General features: G+C 42.9%; 1 protein-coding gene across 3 annotated transcripts; it reads left to right on the top strand.

Moving 5' to 3' along the window:
- Positions 1-438: 438 nt before the first annotated feature.
- Hsp110 (heat shock protein 70Cb) lies at positions 439-25,039 on the top strand. Of its 3 annotated transcripts, none has more exons than XM_034969379.2 (15): positions 439-748; positions 1,148-1,388; positions 2,055-2,196; positions 2,629-2,765; positions 3,093-3,247; positions 3,971-4,173; positions 5,251-5,369; positions 6,388-6,534; positions 6,921-7,038; positions 7,355-7,605; positions 9,931-10,059; positions 10,667-10,876; positions 11,894-12,036; positions 12,599-12,767; positions 22,129-25,039. In XM_034969379.2, exons 1-15 carry the CDS (start codon positions 633-635, stop codon positions 22,261-22,263), a joined length of 2,415 nt encoding a protein of 804 aa, XP_034825270.1. In that variant the 5' UTR covers positions 439-632; the 3' UTR covers positions 22,264-25,039. The 3 variants fall into 3 exon arrangements, with proteins under 3 accessions (XP_034825270.1, XP_034825269.1, XP_034825268.1); XM_034969378.2 differs by having other exon boundaries at positions 7,355-7,680; positions 9,946-10,059; XM_034969377.2 differs by having other exon boundaries at positions 7,355-7,680.
- Positions 25,040-26,028: the final 989 nt, after the last annotated feature.

Genomic DNA, 26,028 nt, shown 5'->3' with positions numbered 1-26,028 from the left:
ATGAAAAAAGACCCCCGGATGGGTTCGAAACTAGTCGCGCTAACGTTGGCTAAACACGTGAGTAAAGCTGGTTTCTTCTACATATTTTGTTAACAAAAAAACTACCTAACTTGTATAATAGTTACTACTTGAATTTTGAATTAAACAAAACATTTTGGCATATAGCTAGTGTCAAATTGTAAAATAATGATGCCATTTAAAAAGGAATCGTTCGTTACACAAAGGTTAAAAGATTTTTAACTAGTTTTTGGGCAATATATTTACAAAGTACTCTATGTTGGGCAATGTTAATGTTATTCACTCTCACAGAGTTCGCTGTAAATATAGAAATACTTACGCGAGCTACTTGTCCATGTATATATGCCGCTTAATTATTTATTTATCTGTAGTTTCGGATTTTCTAGAAAATTCGGTCCAACACGGGAATTTAGAGTTTAGACTCTGTTGCGGTCTGTGGTCTGTGTGTCCTGTCCTGTGGTGTGGTGTTGCAGAACCGGGCCGGTGCCGTTTTTTTTGTGGTAGGATTTTGCGATTGACTGACTGATTGTCAGACAAGGCAACGTGTTTTGTGTGATCCAAATAGGCGATATTTTAAAGGTCCAGTGTCCATATTCTCATAATTTGAAACCAGTATGGCCGCAATGTCAGTTATAGGTATTGATTTCGGCAACGAATCTTGTTATATTGCGGTAGCTAAAGCAGGTGGCATCGAGACAATAGCTAACGATTACAGTCTACGGGGTACTCCGTAAGTATAGTTTTCGGTATTATTTCCTCATAGCTTACATGTTATTAGAAGCCTTACAATATATGTGTAGTAATTATATACTATAAATGCAACTACATTCACCGCAATAGAATCCGTGGATAGAATTCTTGAGAAAGTTCGATCGGAGCAGTTCGAAGCCATTTATTTCTTAACCCTAATGCTAATTCCATTGTAGACTAGAGTTTTCCTTTTTCTTTTCCTTAGCTTATAATTGCCAGTCATTGTAAGGTTAGGGCTATGCATGGTCCCAATAAAGCAGTTGATTTGTGCAATCAAAATTTTCTAGGTCAGTTATACAAAGTACCTACTTACTAAGTATGGTATGATCACTATGTGACTACACTATGGTATATTTTATTAATTTCCTTAAAATTTCAGATCATGTGTGGCCTTTTCACCAAAGAATCGAATATTAGGTGTAGCAGCCAAAAACCAAATGATAACAAACATGAAGAACACTGTATTTGGCTTCAAGAGACTATTAGGTAGAAAATTTTCTGATCCACATGTACAGAAAGAGCTTAAACATTTCCCATTCAAGGTAGAACAAAGGCCTGATGGTGGAATTGGTATTAGAGTCAATTATCTTGGTGAAGACAATGTGTTTACTCCTGAACAGGTAAGCAATTACTTATTTTTAAAAAACAAGTATTGTTGTATATGGAACTTCATATATTATATATAATATATATAATAATGTATTTAAGTTTACTTCACAAATATAGTATTTTAAGTTTTTTAAGGTTCTGTATCTCCAGAGAAAAAAAGGAACCCTTATGGGACTTTATTGTCTGTTTGTCTGTTGTATCTGTTAAAGGGTAAAGACCCAATAATCAATACTTATAGGGTCCCTTTCATTGACCTAGAATCATAGGCAGGTAACAATGTCTTATAGTACAATTAAAGGAAAAACTCCGAAAGAAGTAACTTTGTGGTCACATCACAAAAAAGGGATTATTTCTTGTATCAGTACCCTTATTATAAATGCGAAAGTGTGTTTGTTTGTCCTTCAATCGCAACGGTGCAACAGATTGACATGATTTTTGCATGGGTAATGGGTATAGATAAAGACCTGGAGAGTGGCATAGGCATAAAAACACCTAATTCCACGCGGCCGAACAGAAGTCGCAGGCATCAGCTAGTGATAGTATAAAACCCTTCATATGTAAGTCTGACTTGCACTTGACCGGTTTTTCTTTTCAAGTAATTATAGTTAGATAAGATTTATGTGTATACTGCTTATGAAGGATGCAAGGAAACATTATCCATTGTGTACATTTTACAGATTACTGCAATGCTTTTAACAAAACTGAAGGACAGTGCTACTATAGCTTTACAAACTCAAATTAAGGACTGTGTAATATCAGTACCGAGTTACTTCACAAATGCAGAAAGAAATGCTCTCCTTGATGCTGCAGCTATTGCTGGTAAGAATAATCCTAATAGTAGACTATAGATGTATATTTATGTAGGCAGAAATGCTATACCACATATAGTTTTAATACACATCTATTATATACTTACTTGTTTCAACATAATCTCTCAAAGTAGTAATTTTTTACATGGGCATAGTTAAAAACCCTGGAGTGACATGGGATACTTTTTATCCAAGAAAATCAGAGTTTCCATGGGATTGTTAAAAACCTAAATACACGCGGACGATATCACAGTCAACAGCTAGTTTTTATATTAAAAAACGTGCTATTAAATTTATGCAACCAGTCGTTGCCAGAATGTGTTTAACCTTGCCCTTATTGCATAAACTTGTAACCTTGAGCTTTATTCCTACTCTACAATAATCCTACTATACAAGTTGGTGATTTATTTGTTTGGCTACAAAATAAACCTATCATTTGCAGGACTCAATGTGCTGCGTCTAATGAATGAGACCACTGCAACCGCATTGGCTTATGGTATTTACAAACAAGATTTACCAGCTCCAGAAGAAAAGCCTCGCAATGTTGTATTTGTAGATTTTGGTCACAGCTCCCTTCAGGTGTGTTACTGAAAATTGTGTGTTTGTAAAAATGTACTCATTAAGTTACATACTTCTTAGCTAAAGAAAATCATGTTAAGATCTATGTTAGTGTCTTTGTGTTAACTATTTCTTTGTATATAATCTATCCTCACCAACATAGAGTTTAAATACTTTAAAGCAAAAGAACTTTTAAAAATATATTTGAATTAAAAATCTTTCTATTCTATTCATGGTAATTTATGTAATATGTACCTATAATTTTAAATGATTTCTTTTGAAAAATATTTTTTTATTAGGATATTTTTTTTTTGTTTATCAATTATTTTATAATTCCATGTTTTATAGGTGGCTGCTTGTGCATTTAATAAGGGAAAATTGAAGGTGCTGGCCACGTCAACTGATCCCTTCTGTGGTGGCAGGGACATAGATATGGCTCTTGCTGAATATTTCTGTCAAGATTTTTTGACAAGATTCAAACTTGATGCAAAAAAAAATCAGAGGTAACGTAAAAGTAATGTGATTAATTATTGACTATTATTATTCATTTATTTAGTTTGTGAGCTCAGGGCACGATTGCATCATCATTTCATTACTTAAGTTTTTCCAATATCTATAAAATAAGGGTTCTTAAATAGGTTATGTTCTTCTGACAAAGATGTTTCTATTTTAATTATATTATAATACTCCAGATAGGCAAAGCTTAAACATTCATATTAAAAGAAGTGAAGACAAATTCGTATGATTCTGTGTGTAACACTCATACATAATAGTGGCACTTAGATATGAAAGGGGTGTTTACACACCTTTGGTGGATATGAGCATGCTTCATAACATGACATTAAAAAGAGCAACCGCCGAGTTTCTTGCCGGTTCTTCTCGGTAGGAACGGCATTCCGAACCAGTGGTAAATTAAAACTACCTGACTATTCATAAGCCATTTTAAAAAGTTTACATGAATAAAAAAACATTCTATTCTATTCATGACAGACCATTATAAGTCCCGCAAATTGCTATTGCGCTGGAACAATGTCTCATTAACATCGAAATGATGTCATTTTGACGTCAGCTGAAATAAAAATATACCGTCAGCTCGAAACTTTAGTCTAGTGCTGACGTCATTAAAATGGCCGCCACGCGCATTAGCAATTTGCGGGACATATACCAGTCTTATCTATAGAAGTCATTGTCTATTGTTTTGACAAATTCCTTAATAACTCTTTCAGAGCTTTCCTCCGTCTATTACAAGAAGTAGAGAAACTTAAGAAGCAAATGTCTGCAAACAGTACTCGTTTGCCATTGAATGTTGAATGCTTCATGGAGGAGAGAGACGTGTCCGGAGAAATGCAGCGTACACAGATGGAACAACTTAGTGCTGACACATTCAATAGAATTGAGAGGACCTTAAGAGGCATACTACATAATGCAAGTAAGTGTCTACTAGGCATGGTTGAAAAAAACATTTTTGTTTTAAACATGTTTAAAACTATTTTTAGGGTTCCGTACCTCAAAAGGAAAAACGGAACCCTTATAGGATCACTTTGTTGTCTGTCTGTCTGTCTGTCAAGAAACCTACAGGGTTCTTCCCGTTGACCTAGAATCATGATTTTTTCAGGTAGGTAGGTCTTATAGCTGGACATTGGGGAAAAAATCTGAAAACCGTGAATTTGTGGTTACATCACACAAAAAAAATTAATTGTGGTCATAAACTAATAATTAGTATTTTCCATTTTCGAAGTAAGATAACTACATATATCAAATGGGGTATCATATGAAAGGTCTTCACCTGTACATTCTAAAACAGATTTTTATACATTTTTATGCATCATAGTTTTTGAATTATCGTGCAAAATGTACAAAAAAATACGACTGTATTACGGAACCCTCGTTGCGCAAGCCTGAGTCGCACTTGACCGGTATTTGTAGGGTTCTGTACCTCAAAAGGAAAAAGGAACCCTTATAGAATCACTTCATTGTCTGTCTGTAGTGTCTGTCAAGAAACCCTGTGCCCTATAGGGTACTTCCCTTTGACCTACAACTATGAAATTTGGGAGGTAGTTAGATCTTATAGCATAAAGTAAAGGAAAAAATCCGGAAACTGAATTTGTGTTTACATCACAAATAGTTAACATTTTCAATTTTCAAAGTAACATAACTATACCAAGTGGGGTATCAAATGAAAGGCCTTTACTTAAATTTTTTTATGCATAATAGTTTTTGTTTTATCATGGAAAACGTCGAAAAAAATACCTAAGTACGGAACCCTCGGTACGCGAGTCTGACTCGCATTTGGCCGGTTTTTAAAAAGCAACACGTTTAAAATATATGTTTTAACATTTAGTTAAAACAAGGCTAACTATTTTCAGTGATGGTGAATTTTATTTTTTTTTTATTTCCACACAAAAAGAAAAAACGCTTACAATATTGGTTTTTTCATGCTCATTTATTATGCATGCATAATGTTAACTGCCCAAACTATGATGCACAATTTTTTTCCCCTTTTTAGAACTAAGGCCTGAAGACATCAGTTCAGTAGAGATTGTGGGAGGTTCCACTCGAATTCCAGCGGTGAAAAGCCTGATTGAAAATGTTTTTGGCAAGACAGCATCTACTACTTTGAACCAGGTATTTTCTTAAATTTAAATGTACTATTAATTTGGTCATACAAGGTACTGATAAGAACCTCAATAGCTCAACTGGTAAAGGAGTGGACTGAAAACCGAAAGGTCGACGGTTCTAACCCCGCCCGTTGCACTATTGTCGTACCTACTCCTAGCACAAGCTTTACGCTTAGTTGGAGAGGAAAGGGGAATATTAGTCATTAAACATGGCTAATATTCTTTATAAAAAAAAAAAAAAACAAGTGATTGCACACCTATTAACACCCAAACTTAGGCGATGGTTTTAAATAGTGCTGTGAGTTTAAGAGGCTATAACAGAACTGAATAAGCTTCAAAAGATACATACCAGCGACCAGCATGCTTCAAACCTACTAGCTACCAGTAGTTCTTTTTTTGTATCCTATCTAGGCCAAACCTCAGTCTGTGCCTTCGCTTCTGTGGGAATTTTCAAAAATTCAGCTTTATTCCTTGTCTACATTATAAATTACTAGCTTATGCTCGCGACTTCGTACGCATGGATTTAGGTTTTTAAAAATCCCGTGGAACTCTTTGCTTTTCTAGGATAAAAAGTAGCCTATGTCACTCTCCATGTCTTTAAATATACCCATGCAAAAAATCACGTCCATCCGTTGCTCCGTTGCGGCGTGACTGAAGGACAAACCAAGAAACCAACAAACAAACACACTTTCGCATTTATATATGGGTACTGACTAGCTTATGCTCGCAACTTCGTCTGCGTGGACTATCAAACTATCAAATAAACAACAAACAAAAAATCCTTTCTTAGCGGACGCCTATGTCATAATAGCTGTCTGCATGCCAAATTTCAGCCCGACCCGTTCAGTAGTTTGAGCTGTGCGTTGATAGATCAGTCAGTCAGTCACTTTTCTTTTTATATATTTAGAAGATTACCTCTGTGAAATTTCAGCTTTCTAAGTCCAAGGGTTTGGGCTGGGTTATTGTGTCAGTGAGTGAGTGACTTTTTATATATGTAGAGAGTATCTAATGTATTGTAACAATAGGACGAGGCCGTGTCTCGCGGGTGCGCGCTGCAGTGCGCCATGCTGAGCCCGGCGGTGCGCGTGCGCGAGTTCAACGTGACCGACGTGCAGCCCTACGCCGTGCGCCTGGCCTGGGACGCCGCGCGCGGCGAGGACGGCGACATGGAAGTGAGTCACTAGTACCGTACAAGGCCGCGTGTAGAGATCCATTAGTAATTTATACCCCACTAGCTGATGCCCGCGACTTCGTCTGCGTGGAATTAGGTTTTTTAAAAATCCCGTGGGAACTCTTTTTTTAGCCTATGTCACTCTGCAGGTCTTTATCTATACCCATGCAAAAAATCACGTCAATCCGTTGCACCGTTGCGACGTGATTGAAGGACAAACCAACAAACCAATAAACCAACAAACAAACACACTTTCGCATTTATAATAAGGGTATTGATGTAATCCTTAACTTCATTAAATGTTGTGTTATTCTGCATATTTTGCAACACTTAAATTAGTCTTGTATAATTTTCGAATCTATAAATGAATATAAATATATGTTACAGGTATTCCCAGCATTCCATCCAGCACCATTCTCCAAAATGCTGACTTTCTACAGGAAGGAACCATTTTCAGTCAGCGCTTACTATACTGACCAAATACCCTACCCTGATAACTTTATAGGTGAGCTTTATTATTAACTAGATGATGCCCGCAACTCTGTCTGCGTGGAATTAGATTTTTAAAATCCTCTAACTCATTGATTTTCCGGGATCAAAAGAAGCTCTTGTTTATTTTGTCCTTTTCCGCGATGCAAGCTATCTCTGTACAAAATTTCATCGAAATGGGTTAAACAGATGGGCCGTGAAAAGATAGCACACACAAACAGACAGGCTTTCGCATTTATAATATTGGTATGGATAATACGGATTAAAATTATTGTAGGTATGAAAGAAGAGTTATTCAATTGGGGATGAAAATACTGTTTTTAATATTCTAGGTCAGTGGCACATTAGAGATGTCCAACCGACGGCCGACGGGGAGTCACAAAAAGTGAAACTGAAAGTGCGTGTGAACATCCACGGTATCATCACGGTCGCTTCCGCGTCTCTCGTTGAAAAGAAACAGGACGCGTCACAAAACGAAAGTGTTGAGATGGAGAATTCCAATGAGGCGCAAGGCCCTCAGGAGGCGCCCATGGAGACCAATGGCGGCGCGCCCGAGCAGCAGAACGGGCCCGACAACCCTGAGGTGAGAGAAGACGACACGACGGAGCCGCAACACAGACAGTCGTGGACACAGAGAGTAGGCCAGTGGTTCAGCGGGGTATGTGTCGGTAGCGCGTTGTTCCGTCACATGTGATGTTTGTTGCTGCCGCAGTCGGCTCGCTTGGCACAACGATCTGTGCTATGTTGTATGCAATGTACCCAACACTATATCACTATCCGTACGATCGCTAATCTGAGAACTCAGGCCCGGCGCCTACTGGTGGCACGGCACGGCGAGGGACTTTTCAAGTAATGAATTTTAATAGACCATAATTGAATGACGTTTAAGTTGAAATTTCAATGAAATTGAAAACAATGCCACAGTAAAATTAGGCATGCTGTGGCAGCCTTCGAAATACCTTGGTATCCCTCGGGACACTTCGGTATGCCGAGACAAGACAGCGCCTGCGACCGCGTGCGCCGTCATTAGATTGCACGGACACCGCGGCATAGTTACCATCATTGTGCGCTTACATCTAGGCATGCCGAAGAATCCCCTGAAGTGACGTGCCGCGTGTGGACGCTGAAGCTTAGGTTACTTGGCGCATTCTTCTGTGCAGAAACGAAAGACGAAACCTCATTCATAACAGTCCATAGAACATTTGATTTTTTAATTTAGGTCTTTAAACTGGTTACAATCAGTCAGATAAACTTAATAGATTACATAAAACACGTAAAATTTAACTGCTCACTCGCCATTTTACTTTTGTGTCAAATTCCACGTCAAAAGTACGATTTTAGTCCTTATTTTAAAGGTGAGTGAAACGGTACTTTTGACAACAGTCGACCCATAAAGTTAAAATGGCGCGTGAAGAGTCATTTCTTACCGACTGTATGTGTGACTGAAACTTACTTGAAATGACCACAGCAGGCATAAAAGAGAAGCTGAAACTAAAACTACTCACTAAAAGCTACTAAATAAAATAAAAAATATAAATACAACCTGCAATAATTTGTTACAATAAGTTTCAACAGTAACAATAAATTTTTCTGTGGATAGCTAATTCAACATCCTTTTCCAGACGGCAATAATAAACTAATTATCATACCTAATTAGTTTATGGTAACTGCATGAGTTGCGAGAACTGACATTTATATCGTACCATGTATCAGTTACATGAGTCACTATCATTTGCCATATTTGGTGACCTTTATGAAGGTTACAGATGTTTGTGCCAAGCTTTCTGAAGAGAGAACATGTCACGTTTGTCTAAATCATCGATTCTCAACCTGGGGTCACAATTTTTTTTTTAAATAAGACCGGTATACAAAAGATTGGTTTACTAAAGGAATGAATTTTAATGTATTGTTAAGTAAGTAAAATAAAGATATAATATAAAATCGACCGACAGGGGCGATTCACACACGCCATTTTATATTTGTAATGCGCGATTTTGCTTTATCAATATCACCTGCAATATTGAAATATCTGTTCTTAGCCATTACACAGACAGTACATTTTGTATGTATTAGAATACATCATGTGATCTTACATCCCACTGCTGCAAAAAATCTACCTGGAATACCTTTGAAAGTTTAAACATGAATAATAAAGAAACTATTAAAATATTATTATTATTTTATAACGAAGGGGTTGCAAGTTTTCGTGGGTCGCGACAAAAATGGTTGAGAAACAATGATCTATACTAATGATAGTCATTGGTTGTTGTTTCTAATTCACAATCTGTTCCGTCACTGATCATTGTTCGTGAGATGCAGCAAACATCACATGATTTGCGTGTTCCCCACCCTCACCTGAGACCCCATTTGCACGGTACTTTCATAAAGCTACATCCCCTTGAGGGTGAATATTAATTTTTGTGCTCTTGAAGCATTAGTATCACTGGAATTCATAGTCAAAATAGGGCCTTCTTTAGAGGATGATTCAAACGGCATGTGTATTGTTCAACCTTTATGCAATGCGTTAAGGTTGTCTATGACACACGTCTTCTTAATCGTCTTCTAAAGAAGCCCTTATCTTGACTATGAATTCCAGTATTAAAAGTATTGTCTCTGTGTCCACGCATGTTTTTGTTTACTCTGCATTTATAAATTTTTAATTTCCTTTTTCTTCTTACAGCATCCTGGATTGTGTGAGATTTTATGTATAAGTTTTGTTTACTGCTTATTGTTTTAGGTGCAAATGGGTCATTACATTATTTGGAAATATTCCTTTTTTTATTCATATGTCACAAAATGCTCACAAAAAAGTTATTTTTGTTCAAATTAAAAAAAAATATTTCCAAAGATGTGATGGTGGGGATATGACATATCTTTAAAGTTATGAACCGCTCCCATTTATTTACAGGATGATGACAAAAAGGATAAATCAAAGGACAAATCCAAGAAAGTCCTTGTGAAGACAATTGAACTGCCTATTGAGGCTCGAACTCACGGATTCTCTCAACATGAACTTAATGCATATTTGGAACAAGAGGTAATGATATAAAATAATTACAATTTGTTGCCCTAATACAGCTTTTCCAATTTAAATTGCTTAGAGCCTACAAGGTATGATTTTAAATGTGTGTAATCTTTTTTCTTCTTAGTTGTATTCCTCATAGCTTAGGGTCGTTACCCCATTTCGTTCCAATAATCACATAATGGTGATGGAGTTCTCTTGGGTTAATGTGGTGGGTTCCCGATCTTTCCACATACAACTCAAGAGACTGAGATTTTGACTCTTATGTTTTACAGTTATTATCAGATGTTAGTGATAATAGCCGATACCGACGGATTAAGTGCTCTCAAGGCATAGAGGAAACAGTGTCAAAGTTGGTTTCCCACTCAGGGAACACATTGCTTAACAATTAGAGCCTCAATAGCTCAACAGGTAAAGGAGTGGACTGAAAACCGAAAAAGGTCGACGGTTCAAACCCGCCCGTTGCACTATTGTCGTACCTACTCCTAGCACAAGCTTGACGCTTAGTTGGAGCGGAAAAGGGAATATTAGTCGTTTGACATGGCTAATACTCTTTAAAAAAAAAGGAGTGATCCGCGTTGTCACAACAGGGCCACTCGTCCTCATGCGTGTAATGTTATAGGGTAAAATGCAAGCCCAAGATCGTCAAGAGAAGGAGCGCGCCGATGCTCGGAACGCCCTGGAGGAGTACGTGTACGAGCTGCGCGGCAAGCTGTCGGAGGGCGAGGCGCTGCACGAGTTCGTGGCGGACGAGCAGCGCGGCCGCCTCGTCGGCCAGCTGGACTCGCTGGAGCAGTGGCTGTACGACGAGGGCGAGGACCAGAACAGACAGGTATGACACATGCCAAAAGCTGAGCTACACCGGATGATCCATTTTGGATTGGCGATCGACGATCCAGGATCGTAGAGCATGGAACGTGGACCGTACTTACTACCGACGCACGTACTCCTGGAGTGCACGGGCGTAGCAGATCAACGCGAGCGCCATTTAGGTACCCCGACCTCACTCCATGAAGCCCTCGGCAACCTGGGCGGTCTATTTGGCTTCTGGAGCGAGCTTGGATGGCTGGAGTGAAGACTTCGGCGGGGAGGGGCAATGCACGCACAACAGACGGAAACGTTTAAGTGCGGAAACCAGCCCAGAGCGAAGAAGAAGAAGAAGTTGACCGTACTTCTCCAATCCGGCTTTAGGAAACTTGCGATCTTGGCGCGCTGCTCCAACACGCTACAGCCGATCCAGCGCGGATCGGCCGCGGCAAGGACCGCGTCTCCAACACGTGGGCTTGAATCGCGTGCGGCATTTCACTGATCGCGCTTCTGCTGCGGTGATCGGAGCGCGGTTGTTCGTCCGGTGTAAATAAAATAAAATAAACCCAGCTGATCAACAAACGAAGTGACGCTAATCATTCAATCATCTCAATATATCTTTTAAATCCATACTTAATATTAAAAATACGAAAGTGTGTCTGTCTGCTACCTTATAACTGCCCATCCGTTCCACCCAATTTTTATGAAATTTGGTACAGAAGCTTGGATCCAGAGAGCCACTCTATATCCATAGAGAATCGTGAAATTTGGCAGGTAGGTATGTCTTATAGCACAAGTAAAGGAAAAAATTCAAAAACTGAATTTATGGTTGCATCACAAAAATGTGTTAATGTACAAATTAGTATTTTCAAAGTAAGATAACTACACCAAGTGGGGTATCTTATGAAACCTATACAATGTACACAACAGATTTTTATGCATAAATAGTTTTGATTTATCATGCATAATGTCGAAAAAAATACTCGTGTGCGGAACCCTCGATGCGCGAGTCTGACTTTTTTACCCTTGACTCTAACTACAGGTCTACAGCGAAAAACTCGGCGAGCTGCGGACAGAGGGTGAGCCTATCAAGCAGCGACGTCTTGAATTTGAACTACGCCCTGGCGCATTAGAGGACTTTGCTCATGCTATTCAGTTGACCAACAAAGCTGTGGATTTGTATAGGTAAGTTTCGAACTCAATTATTTATTTCATGTAGACCTACAACAGGCATTTATTATAATGTTATTACTGCCGTCCTATATCTAAATAGTAATTAACTGCAAAAAGTAGTTTTGCAAACTGGCAGCGCATCGCAATTTGAGTCCCTGTTAAAAAAGTCCCCGGATGGGTTTGAGACTAGTCAGGCTTGTGTCGACTTACGTGATCACAGCCGGGATTAGCTATATTTACTGTAGTTTTTGACTTATCCCTAAGTCTTTAAACAAGTCTCCTACGTAGCATTCTTTTTCAAAATTCCCACATTTTTGACGATAACTTAAAAACTACTTTTTGCTGTTAATTGTCGCTGGATTCAGGCGGCGCAAGACCGTGGCGTGTAGTCCCTACAAGAGACCTATGTCCAGCAGTGGACGTCTATCGGTTGATGATGATGACATAGATCATAGTCACGACACGCTACCCCAGCTCCAAACGCTGTGCACGCTGCCTGCTATGCCAGAACCTATCATCTTGGACGCCTTAAACAATAATATTATATTACTGACACTGTAACGAATGTTCTCAGATCGGGCGACGCGAAATACGCGCACCTGTCGGAGGCAGATATCGGGAAAGTAGTGGAGAGTAGCAAAAGTGCGCTCGCGTGGCTGGACGGCGCGCGGCAGGCGCTGAGCGTCGCGCCGCGCCACCAGCCGCCGCCGCACACCACGCACCAGATCCGCCAGGAGAGACAGGTACCACCTATACGCTCAAGCCTTTTTTCTTCTGGCTTTACACAGATTAGGCCAATGTCAGGTTTGTTATTTTATCACATCACTAGCTTATGTCCGCGACTTTGTACGCGTGGACTACACAAATTTCAATTCCCTATTTCACCCCTTAGGGGTTGAATTTTCAAAAATCCTTTCTTACTGGATGCCTACGTTATAATATCTATCTGCATGCCAAATTTCAGCCCGATCGGTCCAGTAGTTTGAGCTGTGTGTTAGGTCATGAGATGCGTTGCGTCCGTGGCAAGTTTTCGGCGGACATTTTATCTACACTTCGGGGATTTACATACCCTGCGAACAAAAGTCTATCGTTAACTCAGGCCCTCAAACGGCCATCGGGAAGGTAGTGGAGCGGTGCAAGAGAACTGTCTTAGTGTCTTGCCGAGCCATCAGTCGCCGCCGTTTCCACGCATCAGATTTGCCTTAAATTCTTGTTTGACATGACAAAATATTATTCATTTCAAATCCTTTGTGGGAATATTCTCTATATATAAAAATGAATCGCTGAATGTGTTGCTGATCGCAAATCTCTAGAACAGCTGAATCGATTTCGCTATTTTTTTAAATAATATTCCTTGAAGTACGAAGATGGTTCTTACGGAGAGAAAAAATTAAAAAATTGCTTGAAAAAGAATTGACTGTTAGGCGGTACGAAGTTCGCCGGGTCAGTTAGTTATGTGCTAAAAACTATACTGGCCCCGATTCTTTAGTCTCTCTCTAAACTAAATTTAGAGTATCTGCATCCTTTTCTTTTTACTAATACTAAAAAAGGAACGGAACATGACTTTCACATTTAAAGATTCTAAATTTTAGTGCACAATACAAATTTAAACAGTAGGTTCGCGAGTGCGTGCTAAAATCACGGGTTTTACCATCTAAAAATTAAATTTAGAAATGTCAAACTGCTTCTGTCCTTTTCATATTACAATAGTAAGAAGAGGGTGCGAATACTCTAAAATTAGGTTGTGCTTAGAATCGGTGCCATTGCCGTCCTAAAGCTAAAGTGTCGTTAACTACCACAACCAAGTTTCGAGATATGATCAAAAAAGCGCGAATTTATGAAGAAATGATGCCATTTGATAACTAATAACCGTATACAAAACTTGAAACTATGAAAATGTAGAGCAAATAGAGCACTTTTGAATAGCTGTATTTTTAAGTTTCTAGAATAAATAATAATTAAAGCAGGACAGTTTTGGCTTTTTAGTCTAGCATTTTTTCTAACAACGTCTTGTATTTACATAACTTAAATGTCGTTAGATTACCCTTTAAGACGTTTAAGGCTTGGATTGCATTTACTTTTTTCATCGTTTTACGAAACTAAAAAAAAATTGTATAATTACTTAAGTAAAATGACTCTAAAAGACTTTAACGACATTGTAGGTTAGGTTATGATCCTTAAAACTATCAATAACATAACACTTAAAATGCGGCTTTTGTAATTTAAACACATTTTAGTCTAGTAGAATAGAAATGGTTTTGTAAAAGATTCCAGCTGGGATATGCTGGATCTTGCCCCACGTTGGAGAGCTGGACTGCCCCACGTTGGTTGACGGGGTCCGGACGGCACAAGAGAAACAACGTCGTAACAGCACCACGTTTATTTTCGCGTTAAGAGTGAGAGTCGTGTCCCAGCGTCGTCCCACGCAGTGGAAGCGAGAGGTCGGAAGCGCGACTAGTAGTGCACACGTCCCACGCGGTGGAAGCGAATGCCGGAAGCGCGACTGCACTGCACTGTATGAGTAGCCCATAGCCATGTCCCGAACAAACGTCCCACGCAGTCGGAAGCACGTCACAGCGTACTCGTACGTTGTACGTTGGTGAATCCGAAGACTGGCGAACTCTAGGATTGAGTCGAATTGACGACCACAGTCGGGTCGTCCACGCGGACCCTCGCGGGTCCCGGGGTAACTGATCGGGGCGATGGCCCCCTTCAGTGGTTGCAACGCCGCCTGCAACTACAGGCGGGTCACGGGGTGTGACCACTGGTCAGTGGAGTCAGTCCGGTGGGCGCGCTGCGGTTCGATCGAGCCCGCGCGTATCGCGGGCGATCGGCCACTGCAGCGCGACGTGGTATGTCCGTGGGTTTTTCCACCCGCCGCTCAGCGAGGTCGAGCCCGCCAGATGAAGCCCGGCGGGCGCCCGTCAGCCAGCGGCGAGGAAGCGATGGGTCAGTCAGGTAGCAAGGTCACGTGGCAGGCCTCTCATGTCCGGTGGGCGCCGATGGTATGGCGCGATGCCCTGCAAGTGCTGGGCTCGCGCTCCATCCGCGCGCGCGAACATAGAGGAGCTCAGGCGGCGAATGTGGTCGTCGAGGCTCTCCATGCGCAGGTCCCTGGAGATGACCGCGTTCCGTACGTAGCGTGGAGCTCCGGCGATGGTGCGAAGCGCGAGCGACTGTTGCGCCCGCAGCGACTGGCGGTCCGTTTCGCTCGTTAGCGCGTACCAAGCTGGGGCCGCGTAAGTGAGTCGCGTGCGGACGTACGTCTTGTAGACGCACAGCCTCGTACGGAGACGCAGTTGAGACGCCAGCACGGGGCGTAGGAGTGTCCGTGCGGTGCGCGTCTGCGCGACCACATTCCTGACGTGGGGCCGCATTCTGAGCTTCCTGTCGATGGTCACCCCCAGGTATTTCGCCGTGGATGACCATTCGATGGCCTCTCCCATGAGCGATACCGGCGGCGGCGGAAAGGTCCGCCCGATGGATATCGCCTGGGTTTTCGCCACGTTGACCTTGAGTCTCCAGTCCTTCAGCCAAGTGGGAAGTGCATCCAGTGCGCGCTGCATTTTAATCGCTGCGTGCGGGCCATTGAGCGAGGTTGTAACAAATGCAGCGTCGTCGGCGTACAGCGCCAGCATGGCGCCGCCGGCAACTGGGATGTCGTCCGTGTACCAGGAGTAGCACACGGGTGACAGGCAGCTTCCCTGGGGCACGCCGGCTCGAATGGGTCGTTCCGTGGACAGAGCGTCTTCAACCGCCACTTGAAAACGTCTGTCTTCCAAAAAGGTGGCCACGGTCTTAACTACTCGACGAGGAGTAGTAGACGTGGACAGCTTGTAGACGAGCCCGGTGTGCCAGACGCGATCGAACGCCTTCTCCATGTCTAGGAATACTGCGATGGAGTGCTCTCGCTTGTTGAAGGCGGCAGCGAGGTGGTGCAGTACTCTCGTGACTTGGAGCGTGGTCGAATGTTCGGCACGGAAACCGAACTGTTCGTCGCGTGGCTGAAGGTGGGGTGCGATGTGCAGCAGAAGCAACTTTTCGAAGACCTTCGACGTCGTCGATAGCAGCGTGATGGGACGGTAGCTCCCAGGCTGCATGATGTTCTTCCCCGGTTTTGGGATCATGATGACTCGGCTGAGCTTCCACGGAGATGGGAAGTGCCCGGTTCTGAGGATGCCATTGAAAAGCCGCGTCAGCGTCGCGATTGCTCGCAGGGGTAGGTGACGCAGGGCTTCGTTGGTGACTCTATCGGGGCCGGGCGCTTTGCGCAGTTTAGTCCGCCGAATCATCCGAAGGACTTGTCCTGGGGAGAACACGACGGGGTCTTCTGTCGGCGCTATCGGCGATTCGAAGTATACTTCGACTTGTCGCTCGATGGTCTCTGTGTGCTGCACATCTGTGGTCGGATTCGGAGTGAACTGCGTCTCTAGGAAGTCCGCGAAGATCTCCGCTCGGTCCTCGGCACGGTAACGGGGGGTGCCGTCACTGGCCAAGAGGGGCCTAATCGGAGGGGGCTTCCCAGAGAGTCGGCGGCAAAGGCGGTGGATGCCGGACCAGTCGTCGCCGGCTCGCTCGATAGCCGTGTGCCAAGACTCGTCAGCGAGCGTTTGCAACGCTTCCGAGACTTTGGCGGCCAGAGCGTTGAGCCGCGTCTTCATGATCGGGCACCGCTGGTTTTGCCATATCCGGCGCAGCTTCCGCTTCTCCTCCAGCATCGTACGGATGTAGGCTGGGAGCTGGCGCGGTTTGCGCGTGCTTGCAGTGTCGAGTCTGGACTCTCGAAGCGCGGTGGACATAGTCGCGCTGAGGTCCGATGCGAGTCGGTCGACATCTGCAGGGTTCTCCACTCTAAAGGACGGCGAATGTTCGGCCATGTGTTCGGCGAAGATTCGCCAGTCCTGGCGATGCTTCGGAGGAGGTAGCGAGCAGGTCATCGGCGTTGTCTTCAGCGTCAAGAGGACTGTTTGGTGGTCGGAAATGAGGTGGTCATCCAGCACGTCTAACGTCGGCGTGGCGGCTAGGCCGCGAACGACAGCTATGTCGATGACGTCAGGCGTGAGCGCCGCGCAGTACGGATAGTGTGTGGGGACCTCTGGTCCCAGCACTTCGTAGCCACGGCGGTCTGCGTCGTCCAGGAGGCGTCTGCCATCCGGACACACGATGTTGGAATTCCACGCCGTGTGTTTCGCGTTGAAGTCTCCGGCGATAATCGTGGGCAGCGGCGAGTCCAACAAGGTGCGGACATCAGCCACTGCAAGTCGATTCGTCGGCGGCTTGTAGAACGCGAACACTCGGGTGGGTTGGCGCTCGATGCAGACTTCCACGCCCAGGGCGTACGTCGTCTGCAACTGTGGTACTGGCAGCACTTGGTGGATGACATTCCGACGGACCAAAACTGCTAAACCCCGATAAGCAGTTCCGATCGGCGAGGAGTGGTCCTCCCGGTAGACGTGGTATCCAGGGAATTTCAACCTGTCTACTGGTTTGAGGTGCGTCTCGCTGATCAGGCCGATGTCCACTCGACGCTGAGACATCAGGGTGTTAAAAAGACGGGCTTTTTGTGATGAAAGCCCGTCGGCGTTCCAGTATACAATTCGGAGCTCACTCAGGGCTGCAGAGCTCCGTAAGGCATGCGAGGATCAGCGGGGCAGGGTCCCGCTTCTCCTGGATCGCCAGCAACACCTGATGCAGGGTGCCGATGATCTTGGTCATCTTGTAGTCCAAGCGGCCGCTAGCCGGCTGAGGTGCCGGTTGCGGCGGCGCCGACCGCTTCGCCTTCGTCTCCCTCGCGGGTGCGGCGACCACGGTGGGCTTGGGCTGATTTGTGGGCGGCAGAGGAGGTGCGGCCGTCGTGCATCCTCTAGAGGACTGCGGTGCGGCGGCGGCGGCATCAGCGGCCGGTGCGGCACGGCGCGGCGGTGCGGCGGTTGGTGCAGAGGGCGGCGCGTCATTGCGCCTCTGTGCGCGCTTGCCTCTTTTGTGTCGGCGCTTGTGGCCCGGTTGCTGCTGTAGCTGGTTGGCAACAGCCATGAGCGAGCCGGGCGCATCAGCCTCCGCAGAAGTGGCGGCGGCGGCTGTGGTGTCGCGCGCAGATGCGGTGCGTGCGATGGTGCCGGCCCTGCGGTTCCGCAGCTCCTTGCGGAACACAGGGCAGTTGTCGTTGTTTGCCGTGTGGTCTCCACCGCAGTTGGCACACGTCGGCGGCTCCTCCAGGGGGCGCGGGCAGTCCCTAGCCGCGTGGTTGCCACCGCACTTGACGCACACAATTGGCCGGTGACAGTTGACCGAACTGTGGCGCCAGAGTTGGCATCTATGGCACTGGGCAGGCCCTTTTCTGCCGCGCCAGGCCTCGATGGTGACCCCGGGCATACAGAGGAGCTCGCGCACCTCATAAATGCCCGGGATGGTGTCCGCCGTCCGCTGGAGTTGGGCGAACATGAGGCAGCCGGGTCTGCCTGGGCGAGCTGGGATCGTCCGCACGTGTTCGGGGACGTACCCGAGCTCGCGCAGCTCCTCCTCCACCATTGCCGGCTCGGTGTTGGCCGGCAGGCCGCGGATCGCCACCTTGACGCTCCTCTCGGCCGGGAGCGAGTAGCAGAACCAAGAGATTCCGACGGCGCTCTCCAGCTGCGTGAGGTAGCGCTGGATGACGCGGAACTCTTGGTCCGACTTCGGTATGAAACGGACGCCCTTGCCAAACGGGCGTCCGTTGGGTGCGTGTCCAAGGAGCTTTTTCAGCTCCCTGAAGTGCGACGGCCAGTCCGGCAGCACCTCCACTATGAGCGGGGGATAGCGCACGGACTTCGCTGTCGGCGGCTTGTTGGTGTCGGCGGCCGCCGAGGTGCCGGCGGCGGCGGGTGTCGGGGCGGCAGGGACAGCAGTGGCGGGTACCGGAGCCGTACCCGCTAGCGTCGTCCTGGGCTTCTTTGTTGCGGCCGTGGCCGCGTATGAGGTGCCGGGCTCGCTCGCCGGGACGGTGTCCATCGGCGAGTCTGGCGAAAGCGCCGGCATGTTGATGGCCGTGGTTTTCTCACCTCGTCTCTGAGGAGGCGAGGGAAAACGACCCACGGCAATTGATGGCGGCGGCGCAGGGAAGCGCGGCGCGCGCGGTGACGGGCTGTGCACGGCCGGTGCCGGCAGCTGTGGCACGGCGGCGGCGCGGGGCTGTGGTGTGGGCGCGGCCGCAATTTTAGGTTGCGGCGCGGCGGGGGTTGTCGACGGCCAGTTAACGGCCGCCGTTGATGACGCAGGCGAGAGCGCGAGCGGGCTCACGGCGAAGGACTTCGCCGGTGCTCGAAGCTGGGCCCGCCTCAGGTAGTTGCGCTGCGCGGGCAGCGAGCGCCACCTGGCCGGACGCTATAATAGCGTCCAGGGCGTTCGTCGACCGCACGAACACCTTTCGGCGGATCGGGCGCGGTCGCGTCGCGCGGCGCTGCGGCAAGGGCGGCGGCGGCATCGCGCGGGTCGCGGCGCGTCGAGAGCACGCGGCTCAAGCGCTTGTTGGCTGTGGCGGGATCCTATACTAAGCCGGTCAATCTCACTAGCGCAATGCGTTTTTGGCCAACCTACAGCCAACGCCATCTAGTAGCAACATGGCAAGTTCGAGGGAGTTAGCGCGATCCACACCTTGGCTAGCGCCATCTGGTTATCGCTTGTGTTACAGTCTGGGACCTCAGTTTCCGAAGGCGTCCCGACGAGGAAACTGGAGAAAGAGTTCGTTTCGTAATTTGTCCCTCCTGTTGAACGTTGAACTTCATCCTCAGTGTGTTACAGTAGCGTTTTTTGGGGAGAATTGCTAAACTAAAATGTGGTTTATTGCAAATGATCGAACCGTAGCGACGTTTTAGGTTAGCATTGTGGCTAATTCCGCTGTACGCAATCTCTAATCTAAACTAAAATGGCATGTCTAAATCTATTGCTATCCCTTTCATACTGTTGCTTGCGGAAAAGGATAGCACTATATTTAGACATGTTAATTTAGTTTAGTTTAGAGATTGAGTACAAGAGAATCGGCCCCATTGTTTATAAAAATTTGAGGTTTTCCAATGAAAGTAACGGTAACTACAACAATTGAAAGAGAACAGTCCGAAAGTAGTCTCTTATTTTGTTAAAACTTATAGTATTAGTGCTAGAAATCTGTAATTTGGCATGGGTATAAATATTAATCACGCCGACAAAGTGGTGAAATAAAATTGTGATAAATATTATTCTTAGGGTGGCTCTCCTAGACCTACATGTAAAGTGGGGGCGAATTTTTTTTTCTCGTCTACCCCATAGTGTGAGATATCGTTGAATAGGTCTTTTAAAAATACTGTGGGTGTCCGGGACATCATTTTTCAATTTCTAGATCCGTTGTAAAATATGATGTTTTAATTAAAGTGCTAATTTTTATTAGAGTCAAGTGTCTACCCCCTTTATCAGCCATATGGTTGTATAAAGGAACGTGAAAAAATTCACAGCAGCAGTATATAATATAATCAATTTTAAAGGAAACTATCATGGCTAAGTAGGGTTCACAGGTTAAGGAGTTGTATCTGTTTTCCGAGGTTAATTATTGTACGTAGATATTACGAGTAGCATATTAATGTATATTATAGTTTTATTGTATCTATTGTATTTGTGATTGATCGTAATCCTAATAATATTTTTCCAACTTCCCCTGTGAAGCTGGATTTTATGACTCTCTCTTCAGTTACCATCGTCCTTTGTGGGCCCGTTTGTAGAAGTGAACCGTGAAAAACCATGGATTTCAAAATATCCTCAGTATTCATAAATAAAATAAAAGCACTATCTTAGGTCAGCTGTAATAATTGTGACATTACAAAATCCATAAAATCATACAATTTTCCTTTTTTCTTCATAGCAAGTCCTCTTAGTCCGTTATGTCCTCTTGTTTTCTTCCCACTACGCTATCATTCCAGAGTACAGTGAGAGGTTTGAACTCATTGGTTATTTTGCCTATTGGTGCAAACGTTTGATTGAATGCCACAAAGCGTTTACAGAAAGCTCTCGCAGGCGCACTAGTCAAAGTTAGAAGCTTTTGAAATGTGGGTATACAGAAGAATGTTAAGAATCTCTTGGGTACAGTGTATCAAAAATGCAACTGTACTACAGAGGCTAAGTGAAGATGTTGAAATCCTGAAGACCATAAAAGTGCGGAAGTTGGAGTATTTCAGCCACATTATGAGAAATAGCAAATACGACTGCCTTCAGCTCATTATTCAGGGGAAAACAGCCGGCAGTCTTACCACCAGGCCGTAGAAGAACGTCGTGGCTAAAGAATTTACGCCAATGGTACGGGAAGAGTACCCGATCTCTTTTCCGAGCAGCAGTGTCCAAGGTGCAGATAGCTCTAATGATTGCCAACCTCCGATAGGAGACGGCATTGCAAGAAGAAGAAAGTCACAACCTCGCGAGATGCGGGAATAGTTAGAGACATTAAAGTTATGTATTGCGGGATAGAGTTATTTTAGGATAGGAAACAATATTTTTTTGCAAAATATCACTAAACTGTAACGCGTTTATGTGTCATTAAAGACATTTTAGTCTAGCATTTTCGTTAAAAGACATTTAAGTTATGGAATAGTGCACCATAATTTTGGAGAAAAACTTAATTTAAAAATAAGTATAGTGACTTTAAAGACATTTAAGTTAAGGAATTTAAGAAAAAAACCAGCTTTGAGACATTTTAGACTGGCAAATGTCAGTTAAATGCGTTTAAGTGTTGTTATCATATGAACAGGTAGTTATTTAACGACGTTCTTCATATTGCTATTTCAAAAACTACAGCAGCTAGGAAAATACCGGTTAGATTGGTCGATAGAAAAAAAAATCTAAGTAAGATAGCGTTAAAAAGTCAAATTTGGCCAAATGTTGGTTAACGACGTTTTAGCTTGAGGACGGCAGTATACTAAACTTACCGAGTTTAGTATAGTTTTGTCACATAATTTCTCTCTCTTGAACAACTCTCTCTCTGTCTCTCTCTCAGTCATAAGAGAAGAGCTGTCGAAGGGGCCCGCCGCCACAGGTATATTTCTTGCGTCAGGCAACCTATTGAGACATGTTCTGTCACTTGTTCATGAATTCGTTTATCCTTTCCAGAACTTTGAGAGCACCGTGAACCCAATTCTAAACAAGCCCAAGCCTAAGGAGAAGACTCCGCCGCCTGCCAACCCCACCACGGGTGACGGCCAGCCCGCCGCCGCGCCGCGCGACGACCACATGGACGTCGAGTGAAGCACCAACACCCGCGCCCCCGCCCCCGCCTAATAACAACTACAATTCCCGCTCGACGATCTAATTATTTTGTTTGACATTCAAGGCAGGTCCAGAGCTTGCACCATATTGATTAATTATCATATTATGATAGTTATTTTTGTCTTTGAAAAATTTAAACGAAATTAAATACTCTTTATTCAATTGTCTATATGTTCATGTCAGTTGCAAATTAAATTAATGTGTATATTGGGAGGCAATCAATCATTATTTCTTATTGTTGTGGTTCTTTTGTAATGAAAAATAAATATTTACTTCATTAAAAAAAATTAAACTGTTTTAGCGTGAAGACAACATACCTATTACATTTTTGATGGCTAGCATGGAAGTTGTGATTGTCAAGTTGCAATTGTTCTAATCGGCTGAATTTATGGTAATCCTTACTAGAACGGTGCATTTTAGTAAATAGTGAGAGTGTCCGCCAATTAGAGGTGATTGCGATTGTCTCATTGCAGTCGTCATACTTGGTGCTAGGACCACTGGAGTTGCTAATGTTTAAAATATTACGAATTGTACAAATGTACAGTGGTCGCAAAACAAGTAGTCAAACTGAAGTTTCAACATGGTGGTTTGCGCAGGTCATGGACAAATTGGGTACCATTGTACAGTAGCCGGCAAGAAATATCAACCTTTAGAATGAGATTTCGGCTTTGTAGAGCGTTGTCTCTGTCACTCATAGCTATGTGGCGTTTTGTCGGTCTCAACGGCAGAGACACAACGCTCTGCAAAACCCTTAAAACCACTATCATTTCCTAAAGGTCGATGTACAATATTTTCTGCCGCATACTGTACTCTTGTTGATTTTCCGTTGTTGAATTTGTAAAATGTAATGTGATAATTAATTACGTAAACTTAAAACTAAAGCTACGAGGGTTCCAAACGCGCTCAGGTCTAGATCTTGATTCTTGCCCACAACAAACTCAGCCAGGTATTCTTTTTATTATTCAAGCCCAGCTGAAGTCTGTTTTTGTACAATATACACTCCTCACATGCCTCGTGTTCAGGTTGGATGACTTGTTAGTGTGCATTGTAGTCTATACCTTAACTTAGCCCAGTTTGACATGTGCTTGTTGGTTTGATATGAGAGTAAAGTAGTAATAATTGAAGTATTGTGGGCAATGTCTGTTGTTATTTGGTGGGTCTAATAAATAATTATGTATCTCTTAACAGAACCGCACTTAAAAGATACTTTAAAAAAATTGTCTTTATTTATTTTGACGCTACTTGTGGCAATCACAATTTGTGTAATTTTTTACCTATGTGTTGATTAATTTAATCGATGCATTATTTATCTTTCTTTTAATAAATATAATAGCGCATTTCTAACAATATAATAATAACTTTAATAAACATTTAGTATTAGTTTCTATATTATAATATTATGTATATACATATTGATTGTTTTTTGGTTACGCTTATGCGTGTTTTTGTAGTATTGCTGCATATTTTCAATGTGATAAAAATTATTTCATTATTTTCTGAATGAGTTGAGTTGACTTTTTCAGTTAAGATAATATTATAATTTATAAATTATAACATTTGGTCACTAGAAAATTATAAATATGATTTATTAAGGATTTATACAATACGACATCGCTATAAGTTCATTAACTGAATGAATTAAATATCTGTGTATTTTTAAAATAGACTTATATTAGATAGGATTCGAACAGAAAAAAATGCCTTTTCATATAAATAGCTTGTCACATCAATTTGTCTAGTAGATTTAAAATAAAAATGAGGGTTTGTCCCATCTGTTCCATAAAACTTGACGTCATCTGACAACATGAGACATTTTTCATCCTAATTTGTTCCATAGAACTACATACTAATTACTCTAGAGCTATATAGCATTTCATTTTGAACTTTTTCTTTGACGTCAAAACAAACATTTATTTACTAATGATTTCAAGCTTATTATTTGTATACATATTTTAAAAAACATTTATTTTTCGTGCCGGAATGTCATCAGGAATATTTTTAGGGTCCCGTTGACACCCTTCGGGTGCGAAACCCTAATACTGATCCTGATGACATTCCGCCGCGAAAAAAAGAAATGTTTGTTTACTTTGTTCTATAAAACAAATTAAAGTAAGAAAAATATCAATTGTTCTATGGAACAAATGAGACTTACCCAAAAATTAATTTAATAATAAATTCATCATCTCATGAAATACCATACTGCACTTGTGTGACATGTCACAGATATCTACTAATTATTATTGTGCTTATAACTGCACCATCCGAATCGAACTAAGTATATTATTTATATGATGATAAGTATCATTTGTGGCTTGGTTCAAACGATATATTGATGTTGATTTCTGATATACCCGATACAGTATTTACGACATATCGTATATTTTATTTTAAAATCTTACGTAGCTCAACATTCCACAACAGTAAAAATTAAATCGTAATAACCATAAGCTGTTTATGGTATCAGTTAGCTGCGCTTATGAAATTGATAAACTCTGTTATACATAAATAGCATAGGAGAGCTTTCAGCCAATAAAAACGAAACAAATAATGTTTTAAACTGCACTTAATTAATTCTTTGAAATCTCAGCAGTTACAATATAATATAATAGACTAAAAATCACAGAGATGAGTAGATGCATTTTCAGTAAATTCAAATACTTGGTCGTCCGCTGTAAAAAATAATGGTTAAACCGTTGTAACGTTAATTATTGTGCATTCTTAATGTTAAAGCTTAGTAAAAGGATGATTTAACAAATGTTCTTCTTTTATTTTATACTCCTTTGACTTCTCATTTATTAATATTTACTTAGCTCATTAGTGTTTGACAATCCGCACTTGGCCAGCGTAGTAGACTATGGCCAAAGCCTTTTCATTATGAAGATACCCGTACTCTGTAGTGAACTAGTGAGCCGTCGATGAGATCTTGATCATGATAATCTAAATATAATATAAAAGGAAAAGGTGACTGACTGACTGATCTATCAACGCACAGCTCAAGCTACTGGACGGATCGGGCTGAAATTTGGCATGCAGATAGCTATTATGACGAAGGTAAGATTTTTGAAAATTCAACCCCTAAGGGGGTGAAATAGGGGTTTGAAATTTGTGTAGTCCACGCGGACGAAGTCGCGAGCATAGGCTAGTAGTTCATAAGTTATGGATTCAGTCTTATTTGTTCAATTAAACCTATACTTACGCAAATCAGAACAATGATAGTTTTGAGGAAAAGTTGTTTTTGCTTATAAATTATGAGTACAAAAACTCAATTTAATTATGTAGATTGGTTCTGGTTTGCGTGAGTAGGTCATTGTATTGATTCCTGACTCCAATTCTTTTGAGCAAATAAACAAGACGACATCTGTCCGCGACTCCGCGTACATATTATGCTACGATTACAGAGTAACGTACGTATGTAAATAAGGCTGTCTTTGCGCCGGGTGTGTTGTGGGCATGAAAATAGTAATCCTATTGATTCCATTTCCTATTGATTTCATATTGATTCCATCAATAGGATTACTATTTTCATAGCATGTGTCTAAATACAGCATTTTGATTTTGTGCGATTTTGACACGTGCGACTAAACAAAATCAAGTAAAATTGTAAGGCATACACTTGGATGAATGATTACCTCTCTATGGGAATACACAATAGAAATCGTTTGTAGACATTGTAGATCGTTTTTGTCGATCGATAAATGAACAAGACGATGTGATTTTCACCTTGATATTTATTTCTCTTCATTA

Source organism: Maniola hyperantus, chromosome 6, assembly GCF_902806685.2.
Source record: "Maniola hyperantus chromosome 6, iAphHyp1.2, whole genome shotgun sequence".
In the NCBI taxonomy this organism is placed as follows: domain Eukaryota; kingdom Metazoa; phylum Arthropoda; class Insecta; order Lepidoptera; family Nymphalidae; genus Maniola; species Maniola hyperantus.
Note: the sequence above shows the minus strand (reverse complement) of the source record. Positions and strands in the feature narration are given on the sequence as shown.